Source organism: Chenopodium album, chromosome 14 (genome assembly GCF_948465745.1).
Source record: "Chenopodium album chromosome 14, dcCheAlbu1.1, whole genome shotgun sequence".
NCBI classification, from domain to species: domain Eukaryota; kingdom Viridiplantae; phylum Streptophyta; class Magnoliopsida; order Caryophyllales; family Amaranthaceae; genus Chenopodium; species Chenopodium album.
The window spans coordinates 877,756-890,088 of NC_137847.1; the positions used below are offsets into that span (position 1 = coordinate 877,756).

Here is a 12,333-nt window from a genome sequence, read left to right on the forward strand (position 1 = left end):
GAACGTAATACTACCTCCGTTTTATATTATTTGCAACGATTTGATATAAAGTAGAGAGGAAAAATATCAAAGTGTTGCAAATAATATAAAACGGATATAGTATAAAAAATCGCCCACAAATAAAACACCAGAGTACTCCATACGTGGAAACAATCACAAGATTGGATTTTGCCATAGCCCATAGTACTACAAAAAGAATTCTCCAATTAAAAATAAAATGTGACAAAAAAAAAAAAAGAGGCTAAAAAAATGCAACCCCACCTCAAAATCTTGTTGTTTGTTGTATACCAATCCTAGTCGAATTTGCGGGCTTCAGGTAGAAACTTGGCCAAAAAGCTCATTAATGGGCCCTTAAATCTCTAACTTCAACCTTAAATCTTTCAAAAAAAAAAATAATAATAATACTGGGTTAATTACCAATTTTCTCTTTCACCTCTCTACTTTCAGAGTCTTGGTTCCTGCGTTTAGCATCTCTTCTGCCGGCAATTCCCATCTTTATTAAACAGTAATCTTCTATCTTTCGTTAATTTTCTGGGTGTTTGTTGTTGTTGTTGTTTTTGTTGTTGTTGTTGTAATTACTGGGTTTATTAGCAAATTTTATGTGTTTGCTGGGGTTTAGATTAATGGGTTAATCAGTATTCAATAGTAATTAGTGTTAACTTAATTGTTTGAATTTTTTGGATGATAATCTTGATGGGTTTTAGAGTTATACTCTTCTTTAAGATTATTATGATGATGTTGCCATTTTTAGTATTGGGTTGGATTGTATGTAGTATAATTGAATGAAATGATAATGAACGAGTGCGTTTTTCTTTAATCAATTTTATTGGTTCAAGTGTTAAACTGTTGAATTTATCTGATGATTGTGCTTATCTTGGTTGATAAATTGTACTGAATGCAGAATTCTTGTTGAATTCAGATTAAAAGAATGGCTACTATTTCTGCACCTCACTTGCTTAAGATACCCGTTTCATTAAACCATCAAAGAAGAAATGAGAAAATTCTGGGTAACAGGATGATGAATCCATCTGTTAGAATGACAGCACCTATTCAATACCCTAGATTAAGAACTCAAGCTTTACTTAAGCTACGAGTGAGTACCCCGTTTTTGGGAAGCTCTAGAAGTGTAGACTTTGGGTTTATGGGAAGCTCTAGGACTGTAGGGTTTGAGTCTAAGATGAAAGATGCTGTGTTGGTTCGTAGAGAGAAACCAAGGAGGAGTGTTATTACTGCGGTGTTTGATCGTTTTACTGACAAGGCGATTAAAGTTGTACTGGTTGCTCAAGAGGAAACGAGGCGATTAAGTCATAATGTTGTTGGCACTGAGCAAATCTTGTTGGGACTTGTTGGTGAAGGGTCCAGCATTGCTGCTAAGGTTCTGAAATCCGCGGGTATTACCTTGAAAATTGCGCGTTTGGAAGTTGAGAAGCTCGTTGGAAGAGGTGGTGCATTTGTTCCCATTGAAATTCCGTTTAGTCCTCGTGCTAAGCATGTCTTGGAGTTATCGTTGGAAGAGGCACGAAAATTTGGTAAGACTTTGCTATTGATAGTTGTTTATTGAAGCTGTAGTTCCTAGGAGAAAATTGGTTGTTATATGATATTGCATTTTGCATACACTTATTGTATAGCAGTCTCTCAAGTATTTGGTATACATCCGAAGTTAAAGTTCTGCCTCTAAGCTTGGGGAGGTTCATTAGTGTGCCTCAAAGGTCGAGATTCATTTGTGTGTTTTTTTTTTTTGTATGCTGAAGGTCAACATTATATTGGTGCGGAACACTTGCTGTTGGGATTGCTTAGTGAAGGTGAGGGTATAGCTGCCCGCGTCCTTGATAATCTAAGTGTTGATGCAAAAGAAATCCGCAAACAGTTTAGTAATTGTAAATTTTTTATATCTATGGTGATTAATTTGTGTGTGTAAAGAGTTTTCATAAGCTTTCTGTTCATGTGAGTGACATTTTCCATGTTGTAACTAGATTATAAGCATGATGGATGAGGAAAAGGAGCCTGTCCAGGCAGGTGGAAAATCAGGTGCTGGTATGCTCACATTGGAAGAATATGGCACAAATTTAACAAAGGTGGCAGAAGAGGTATGCACAACCCTTGTAGACCTTTCTCTTTTATTCTTTGGTGGCTGGAAATATGTACTGGAACACTTATTGATGACTATCAGAAACTGAATTAATATACTACTATATCTTTATGTAGTATGTACATTGTTTTTTAACTGAATCTCTTCTATTTGTAAAGGGAAAATTAGATCCTGTAGTTGGAAGGCAAAAACAAATCGATCGTGTCATCCAAATATTGAGTCGTCGTACAAAAAATAACCCGTGCCTCGTTGGAGAACCAGGAGTTGGTAAAACAGCTATCGCAGAAGGTCTGGCTCTGAAAATTTCTCTTGGTGATGTTCCAGAAACACTCGAGGGAAAGCAGGTATGTATTGCATATTGTGAACAACCTTTAAAAGTAGTGAGCACGTTTAAAGTGATGTTCCAATTTTAATATTTTCATGTATATTTATAATCTACCAAGTCTTTTACAATAGCAAGTCACTCTTAATAGTTGTACGCATTAATACTGTTTGTGGATAGCTTATACATTGAAAAGATAGTGCAATTATATTTATTCTTGCTTTTCAACCGTATAAGCTAATAGAGAAGATGGGGGCATACCTGCTCCTGTCTACCCTTTTAGAGAGGATGTCTATGAAAAAAGAACAAGAATTCCAAGAGATATATAGTGAATACTCCATGCTTGTTTGTTTAATGTGCTCAGAGAATTTTGGTGAGCAATCCACTTTATATTGCAGCAAAATCACATAGATTAAGGAGCTATTCAGTGTGCAATAATTTTTCTTGTATTATTCAACTCAACAACCTGTATTTGAATTTATCCTATTCTATCATAGCATGGGCTGATATTGCTTTGCAACATACTACTATGAAAATTAAAATTGCTTCTTACAGGGTCCACTCTTTGAATTGAATCTGCAAGTGATCATCCCAGTTATAGACGTTTAGGACTCATCTTTTGCTTTCAGGTTATAACTCATTTTTTGCTTTCAGGTTATTACTCTTGATTTGAGTCGTCTTGTTTCTGGAACTAAATATCGTGGAGAGTTTGAGAGTAGACTGCAAAAGATAATGGAAGAAGTCAAAGAATCAGATAACCTAATTCTTTTTATCGATGAAGTGCATACTTTGGTTGGGGCTGGGGCAGCAGAAGGAGCAATAGATGCTGCTAACATGTTAAAACCAGCTCTTGCAAGGGGTGAATTACAGTGCATTGGGGCCACAACGCTTGATGAATACAGGCAACACATTGAGAAGGACCCAGCATTAGAGAGAAGATTTCAGCCTGTTGAAGTGCCTGAGCCCACAGTAGATGAAGCAATACAGATCCTCAGAGGGCTCCGTGAGCGATATGAGATTCACCACAAGCTCTCCTATACAGACGAAGCATTAATTGCGGCAGCAGAACTGTCATCCCGGTACATCAGGCATGTATTCGTTCCTTATTTTTGCTCAGCTCCTTACAAATTTGCCTATCATCCATCTCTTACAGATTGTCTTGTAGACGATCAATGTTCTGAAAACAAGTGTTAGCCAGTTGATGCGTAGTTACTATACCACTTTGTCAAGTAATCAGGTTACATATGCTTTTTATCTATGGGGTGGAAGGGTAGGTTGCTTACTCATAAACTACTCATAGCTGTGTAATAATAATTCACTTTCATTCCATTTTGCTTCAGATTAAACAGTTCTTTCTTTCATAGGTTGGCAATCTGCCCCATCTCTGGAATCTTCTTTGTTTACCCACAATAGCTAGTTGGTATGAAGCAACCTTTATACTTTAAGACTCGTCTTGAGAAATATGATCCACTTTTTACTTAGGCTCACTCATGAAGATCAGTGAAACCATACTGATATTGGTTTTCCTTTCCTACAGTCCACAGTGTATGGAGCTTTGTTACTTCTTTCTTTCATAGCCCTCCCAACTCTCAGGAGGAAAAGGAAGACAAATAAAGTTTCATGTTTGACAATAAACTTTTATAAGATACATTTCTTCTTATATTTCTGCTCTTTTCCTTTCTAATGCCGTAGTCATTTATAATTTGTTCTGATGTATCTGTATATTCCACAGTGATAGGTTTCTTCCTGATAAAGCTATCGATCTTATTGATGAAGCTGGTGCTCATGTGCGGTTGCGCCATGCTGAGGTATGAATTTATACTTCCAAAGTTTTGGGATTGAAACTTATATGTTGGGGCCTTAATTGTTTCTCCCATCTTCCAGTTTCCTGAAGGAGTAAGAGAACTTGAGAAACAGGTCACTCAGATTGTAAATGAGAAAGATACTGCTGTCCGCAACCAAGATTTTGAGAAGGTAAAGAGTTTTGTTTACTGAGATATACTCCTTTTTATTCATTCTTGTAAATTGTAGCACCTGTGTCACACTTTCATGATCCCTAAGATGAGTAAATCTGTGTGCTCTTTATAATGGTCGCCAGAGAGTTATGATTTAAATTCAAGAATTTGCTTCTGTCCTTTCAAAATTTTGTTTTCATGAACTCATGTCTGTACAAGTTCCACTGCTTATATGACCTTGTCTTTAAACCATTTTAATGGTGTCCTTAACCCTGAGATACAAGAATTATGCATACTGTATGGATCTAAAAAGATGGATACAGAAACCTCAGTATAATATTGCTTGGAATTTCAGAATGACCAAGGAGGCTTATAAATTCATCTACTATCTGAATTACTCTCCTAATTACCTACTAATCCTTCTATTCTAAACATAGTCACTTCTCTAGAAGGTAGCGTTCTGGTTATTTGGTTAAGAACAAAATTCTGCTATTTTTAGGTCGGGTTGGTCGATCTCAGTTTTTAGGTGAATTTCATTCTCGATCTGACATTTAGTGGCCTTTTATTCAAATCAGTTTATGTTGGGTTTGGGTCGGGTCAGGTGAGTTGTTGTCAGGTTTATTTGTCTGTCTGCTATGGTTGACTATGAACTGTATGAAGCTTCCTTCTTCTGTGGGCAGGTCTATTTCTTTGAGGCTTTGTGTTGTAGACACTTCCTCTCTCTCAGTACATAGTGCTGCAAAATGCCTGACTTTTCATGCTTTGCCAGTGATATGTGGTGTTCTTGCTAAACAGTTTTACAAACTGCCATATGCAGGCTGGTGAGCTACGTGACCAAGAACTAGAACTGAAGGTACAAATATCTGCACTCATAAGCCAAGACAAGGAACAGAAAGAGGCAAATATGGACTACGTTGGAGCAGTTGTGACAGACGCAGAGATTAGGGAAATTGTTTTCTCTTGGACAGGTATACCAGTTCAGAAAGTTTCAGCTGACGAATCAAGCCGTCTTCTCAAAATGGAAGACAATCTCCATGGTCGTGTAATAGGTCAAGACGAAGCTGTCAAAGCCATCAGCCGTGCTATTCGTCGTTCTCGCGTTGGCCTAAAGGATCCTGATCGTCCAATTGCCAGCTTCATCTTTTCTGGTCCAACTGGTGTAGGAAAGTCAGAACTTGCAAAAGCTTTAGCTGCTTACTACTTCGGTTCTGAAGAAGCCATGGTCCGCCTTGATATGAGTGAGTTCATGGAGAGACACACGGTTTCTAAGTTGATCGGTTCACCCCCAGGTTATGTGGGTTACTCCGAGGGTGGGCAACTTACTGAGGCTGTGAGGCGTCGCCCTTACACATTGGTGCTCTTCGATGAAATTGAAAAGGCACATCCTGATGTGTTTAACATGATGTTGCAAATCTTAGAGGACGGGCGATTAACTGATAGTAAAGGGAAGACGGTGAACTTTAAAAATACTCTCATGATTATGACCTCAAATGTTGGAAGCAGTGTAATTGAGAAAGGTGGCCGCAGTATGGGATTTGATCTGACATACGACGAACACGATAGCAGTTATAACAGGATAAAGACTTTGGTGGTCGAGGAGCTTAAGCAGTACTTTAAGCCGGAGTTTTTGAATAGGTTAGACGATATGATTGTGTTCAGGCAGCTTACAAAGTTGGAAGTCAAGGAGATTGCAGAAATCATGCTGAAGGAAGTTTCCAAACGGCTACAAATTAAAGGCATCGATATTCAAGTGACTGAGAGATTCAAAGATAGAGTGGTGGAGGATGGCTATAATCCTAGTTATGGAGCAAGGCCGCTGAGAAGAGCTATCATGAGTCTCTTGGAGGATAGCATGGCTGAGAAGATGCTTGCAAGTGAAATCCAAGAAGGTGATTCAGTTATTCTGGATATTGATTCGAGTGGACATGTCGTCGTGCTCAATAGTAACAGCAGCAGTAGTAGCAGTAGCAGCAGTACTGACTTTATTCCTGAGTTACTTCCTATGTGAAGTTTAGAAGTATAGGTGAAATTCGACATCTTTCTACTTTGATTTAGGCATATTGATTGTATTTCATCTTCCCTTGAATTTCTCTCATCTAGTTATTCTTTTATTCGGTTAACATTTGGTGCAAACAGAATTGTCTCATTCGTATAGTAGTTTTTACTAGGTAGTTATCTCTTCACCATTATTTCAAATATCCAAACTTCAATTTGAGCTTGAAATTTTGTTCATATAATTAGTACTTCATATGTTTGAGCTCGGGCTTGGCTCGTTTGATCGAGTTTCTTTCTCTTTTTTCGAATGAATTTTATAGTAATCGAGCTCATCAACGAACTCATATATTCATGTCATGTTATATTGAGGCAAAGCTTATGTATGTGACATTGGTATTAGTTTCAAAAATTAACACTTCTAATGAACTTAGCGACCTTATTACGAAGTATTAAAATTGAATGTAAGGGGGCGTTTGGTATAAATTCTGTAAATGGAATGGAAAGAATTTATATAAGTAAGGGAAAGGGTAATGATACACGTTACTTTTGATATATGTTTGGTATCTTTATGAAATGGAAACAAATTGAGGAGTTTATGATTGAGGAGGGAAACACATTTTATTTCCACTAGTTGGATAAGGGTAACAATTTGGGGGATTTTGTTACCCTTTGAAAACGGTATTTGTTACTTGTAACTCATATCAAACTAATAGAAACGGAACACTTATTTGTTTATGTTTCCTACATTACAAATTTTCATACCAAACACTCCCTAATAGTTTTGTTTTGAACAAATAAACATATTCGAGCCTTTTTATGTTCGATTTGAACGTGTTCGAGTCTTGTTATGTTTTTAATTTTTCATGTTCAAGCGTATTAATTAAACGAATCATCTAACCATAGTAATAAAATGAAAATAATATGTGGTCCTCCTAAACGACGTCGTATAACTAGCACTAAAAAACTCAACTACCTAACAATCGCTGAAATCGATGAAATCAGCTCTCATCAGTGGGAAAAAAGGAAGAACTCAAAAACCTCAATATAATTCTAAGTTTTAATTCGGGTAAAATGTTCTCATCTTTCCTTAAATTTCTTGTTAATTTTAAATTTCTTGTTAATTTTATATAAATGTTAACATTTCATGTTTCCATTGTTTGAAATATCTTTGATTTGATGTTTGTAGAATCAAATTTGTGATTAAAATCTGTTGTGCCCAGATCTTTGCAAGGCTAAATTTCTGCAACATTGAGGTCTGAAGCTCATTATGGTGAGAAAAAAATAACACCCTTTTATTTACTTGAGTTTATTTTTGTTCAATCAAATTTGTATGACATTGGATTTAGTTAATGATGGGAATTTTCTTGTTTATACAATTTATGATGTTATTTGAATGAAATTGAAGCATTTATACAATTTTGACTTCTGGGATTGCTTTTGATCAGGGAGTTTTATGTAAATGTGCTTTCTTTAGCTACATAATACATGAATTTTCCAACTGAATTTTTCTGTTCTGATGATGGTATTCAAGTATTTGATATGATTTTTATGTCAAAATCTTAAATTTTCTATGGTATTCACGTATTTGATATGATTTTTATGTTGAAATCTAAAATTATAATACAATGTTATGTGCTTTTTCTGTTTCACCTTAAGTATTCATGTTGGATACTCGATACACTTTGAAACATTCGTGTTGGTGAACAGCAAGATCTTTGGAAAATGCTTGATTTGAACACCTAGACATGTACATTATGTAGTTGAGTTTGTGGAACGTAGTTTTGGAGTTGGGTTTTTCTAATCTTTAGAATACAATCAAGGGTTTAAAGGCAAATTCATTGTAGTTTGGACTTCGAATTGATTTGTTTCCAAGCTTTTGATGCTAGCAGAATTAATAAGTTGTGGCTATGATCATAGGTTTACCACTCTAGTTTTGTTGATGAGGAAGGCGTAACGAAAGCTTGTGGTTGTCCACTACTTGCTTTAAAAAGCCATATCAAGGGTCCTGCACCAATTTCTGATCAAGGTTAGGTTAATCACCATTCCTTTGAACCCATTTCATGTACTCCGTAAATGAATACTACAAACTATTTTCTCCTGTTATTGATCAATGTGTGTTGTGCAAACTTGTGCAGAAAGCACTGATATTGTTGATGAAGCAATTACCTTTTTCCGTGCTAATGTCTTCTTTAGGAATTTTGACATAAAGAGCTCTGCTGATAAGCTGCTTATCTACTTAACTTACTATATCAACATTGCATTGAAGAGGCTCGAGGGATGCAGAACATTGGCTGAAGGTACCAAGGCAATCATAAACTTGGGTCTTGAGGATGTTCCCGTCCCTGGAGAGTCTGGGTTTCCTTTCCCTGGTTTATTTACACCTCCTAAATCGCAGCAGGAAGCACGTAAATTTTCTTTACCCTTCTATGGTTATTATACAATACATGTAAACTTGCATCTTTCGTTGTGTAATCTGCTTATGTGAACCATTTGTTTCCTACACGATTGCAGCATTACAAATTGAATTTAGGACAATATAATTTTCCCTTTGGAAATGCATGTTTGAAGGACAAGTTCCAGGTTTAGTGCCATATTAACTTCATTCTTGACAGCCCAAAATGCACTTGTGTAAAATTTTAGGATACAGAGCCCTTTTTGTCAGCTTCAATAATCCAAAAGGCATTTGTTGAGGTCCAATTTCAGAATTTAGTGCTTATGTTGTCTTCAACCGGAGAATGACCTGATTAATTGTACATGAAACTCTATATAGGCTTTACCTCTGATTTGCTTCATCATTTTGTTATCAGATGTCATGAAGTAGGCATTTTATGTTCTAACAGCACTGGAGATTGTCAATAAAACAATATCAACTTGTAATGTATCACCTAACTTACTCAGACTTGGGTATTGGTAATATTGGTATGGTACTATGGTATCAAAAATGTTTATATCCTACAGTCATGCTAAAATTATTTCCTTTCATTTTGGTCCAAAATGACTTGTCATGTATCCTCTGTTCCTCACCCATATCAGAGTGTCGAGGATCTGACATGGGGTGTTTGAGTCCGTGAAAAGAAGAGTCTGGGTTATATAGTGTATTACTGCTGCTCTATTCCTCAGATATCATCCTTGAAATATCATGTTGAACTGATGTCCAGTTTCCCGCCATTTCATGACATTGAGCAACTCAACCTTTTTCCCACCCCTTAACAGTGTTATTCAGAAATTACCTGAAGCAGATAAGAGAAGAGACGAGTGGGAGACTACTGGGTGTTGCTTATCGACCTAATGGAACACCAAACAAATGGTGGTTGGCATTTGCTAAGAGGAAATTCGTGAACATCATCGCACTTTGATCAGCTGCATGCTCGAAGTGTCAGAAAGAAACAAGAATGAGAGCAGCATCCAGTTGCAACAAGAAGATGCGAAATATGTCCTGGTGTGATGAAGAGGATGTAGAAGAAACTCATTGTATGTGTCTGCTTCACGTGCCCATAGAGCTCCCTCGTCTATTATCTCCTGTAATACCTTGGACTTCTTTCAAGTAGGCAATGAAATTGATGATTAGCTGATTAGTGTCTTGTAGGAATCTACTAATCATAGTACAGAAACCTGTTAAACATATAATATCTTATTGTAAATGTTACAAAAAAATCTGAATTTGAAGAAATTAATGTCATCACTTATTCTGGTCATGGCTCATGGTGTTATATGTTAAACATGCTGTATTGTGGTTTACAGTTTACTATAGTATCAAAAATTTCAACATTTCAGGATAGATAAAATTATAAAATGGTGTAATCTACTAAAGATTGTGTTGTCGTGTATGGTACTACAAGTATATTGTAATGCTAAGTTTGCGAGCTATTTTTTTTATGCACATAGGGTAAAACGAGCAAAAATGAGTCTACCCCTCTACCGGATAAATTTACATAAAATTATTATAACAGCACAAAAACTATTATGAAAATTCTATACTGTCCGTTACACTAATTTTTTTATTGACTGATTTTTTCTTATGTCAAATTAATTATAAATGTTTAGCCAGCAGTCAAAAATGAATAGTAACATAAAGAGCATAAACATCATTATAAAAGTAAAAGCACTTAAAATTGTAAAATAAACTACATAATCAAATAATAAAATCATATTTATTAATAAAGCACGATGCTTCATAATAAGTTGTGGTTTTACCCGTTACATGCAAATCGGGTGTAGCTTTGTTGTACTCAACAGTCAACACAATGGCACAATTCTCGATGCATGGATAATGGATTCTTCTTTGTAAAATTTCATTTTCCCTCTGAAGAGAGTTAACATGAAAGACAATCACTCTTTTCCATGTAAAAAGAAGGCACATATTTTCCTTTTATTTTCTTTGAATTCTCTTTTTTGAAGTGGAAGATCGAAAGCATTGAACAAAAACAATGCAAATTTTGTTGCTTTTGCTTTTTCAGCCCTCTCTTTAAGACTATTCCATCTTCTAAAGAAGCTCCTTTCATATATTATAAATATTTAAATACCATAATTAACTAGTAAATTAATTAATTTTCACATTTTTTGAAGAATTTGGTCCCATTGTAAAAGGGCAAAGAAGGTCTTAAAGAAAAAACAATTGAACAAAAGCTAAAGTTTTTGTTCTAAGAATGGATAAATGGACCCTTATTTTCAGGCTGCAAAATTATATTTTGATCATTTTTAGAAGACAAATGTAATGATATATTAATAATCATCATCTTTTACCTTCTTACAATTCACTGTCATTGCAGGCACATGTTTCCAACTTAAGATGAACTAGCTAGGGCAAAAGGTAATAAAGTTGATAAATTGAAATTTATCCACTTGGCCACTTAGCTATGGTACTTTGGTCTTTAATTGCATGGAACTTATAACATGTATGAAATGTATAGTAGGTGTATACATTTTTCAAGTGATACTAAAAAAATCAATGACAAAGGTTTCAAAAAGATCTATTTAAGACTTTAAGTAATGGCCATTCAATTTCATTTTCTTTGCCCCATTTTGAGATAAATAAAAAAATTATCCCACAAAATGAAGGAGTGTATGACGTGTCTCTAAAGTTCTAAACTTATAAAAGTTGGGTTTGAATCATAACATGCCTACCAATAGGTCTAAAGAGTCTCGAGAATGAGTTCGATTCAATTATGATACTATTTCGTAATTCTGTTGCATTATTAGTCAAAAGCTACAAGAGATGATTTCAACTATCCGGATTGCCTCCTCAAATCTCGTCTAGTCCCTCGAAGCATCCTAGCCTTTCCAAATTCAAAAGAGTCGAAAATTGTATAGAATTGAAGGTGTAACCAACGATTTCGGACCAATTTCGGAAAATATTTCTAAAAATAAAGTGAGCACACATGTGAGATCTCGCGGTGTCATAAAAGTTGGTTTGGAATCATAACTACAAGTAAATAAATAGGTTAGCATGCAAAATCTCGAGAACGAGGTTAGTTCAATTATGTTGTTTATTCATAATTCCATTGTGTTGATTGGTGTAAAGAGATGGTCTTAACCACCTAAATAACCTCCCGGAAATTCATGGAGTCCATTGAAAATATCCTAACCTCTTTCCTTTCAATGCCTAAATACGCTAAAAATTGTCCAAAAATAATGGCTATGTGTAATTAAAGTAGTGGGTTGATTGTGAAGCAAACTCAAGTAACTTTCAATATATATCTTGAGAATATGATTGACTACTACGTTACATTACACTTAGCTTGCACCAACTCTAGAAAAGTTTACATGATCATAATTGATCAAAAGTTGGGGGGATGCAAAGATATATTAACAATGATATATAATTTGTTGTTTTATTTATGGTTTAAAAAAGGCTTAATTAGAGTCTTCTTCTTGCTTATTGATTGTCTTCAATAATTTATAGTGGAGTAAAGATTTTGGGTCTTCAAATCTTTAAATCAATTTCTGGCCCCCAATTAACACTAAATCTACCT

General features: G+C 35.4%; 2 protein-coding genes across 3 annotated transcripts; both read left to right on the forward strand.

Annotated features, from left to right (window-relative positions):
• The first annotated feature begins 365 nt into the window (after positions 1–365).
• LOC145578461 (ATP-dependent Clp protease ATP-binding subunit ClpA homolog, chloroplastic-like) lies at positions 366–6,555 on the forward strand. Its single transcript, XM_081635772.1, has 10 exons — positions 366–505; positions 902–1,529; positions 1,752–1,866; position 1,921; positions 1,974–2,087; positions 2,248–2,433; positions 3,066–3,499; positions 4,144–4,219; positions 4,296–4,385; positions 5,184–6,555. The coding sequence occupies exons 2-10, from the start codon at positions 929–931 to the stop codon at positions 6,372–6,374; spliced, it is 2,808 nt and encodes a 935-aa protein (XP_081491898.1). The 5' UTR covers positions 366–505; positions 902–928; the 3' UTR covers positions 6,375–6,555.
• Positions 6,556–7,344: 789 nt separating this feature from the next.
• On the forward strand, positions 7,345–10,052 carry LOC145579763 (actin-related protein 2/3 complex subunit 3-like). 2 transcript variants are annotated; one of them, XM_081637004.1, is made up of 5 exons: positions 7,345–7,427; positions 7,548–7,631; positions 8,279–8,387; positions 8,497–8,766; positions 9,575–10,052. In XM_081637004.1, the coding sequence occupies exons 2-5, from the start codon at positions 7,629–7,631 to the stop codon at positions 9,715–9,717; spliced, it is 525 nt and encodes a 174-aa protein (XP_081493130.1). In that variant the 5' UTR covers positions 7,345–7,427; positions 7,548–7,628; the 3' UTR covers positions 9,718–10,052. The 2 variants fall into 2 exon arrangements, with proteins under 2 accessions (XP_081493130.1, XP_081493131.1); XM_081637005.1 differs by having other exon boundaries at positions 7,349–7,427; positions 7,582–7,631.
• The last annotated feature ends 2,281 nt before the right edge of the window (positions 10,053–12,333 follow it).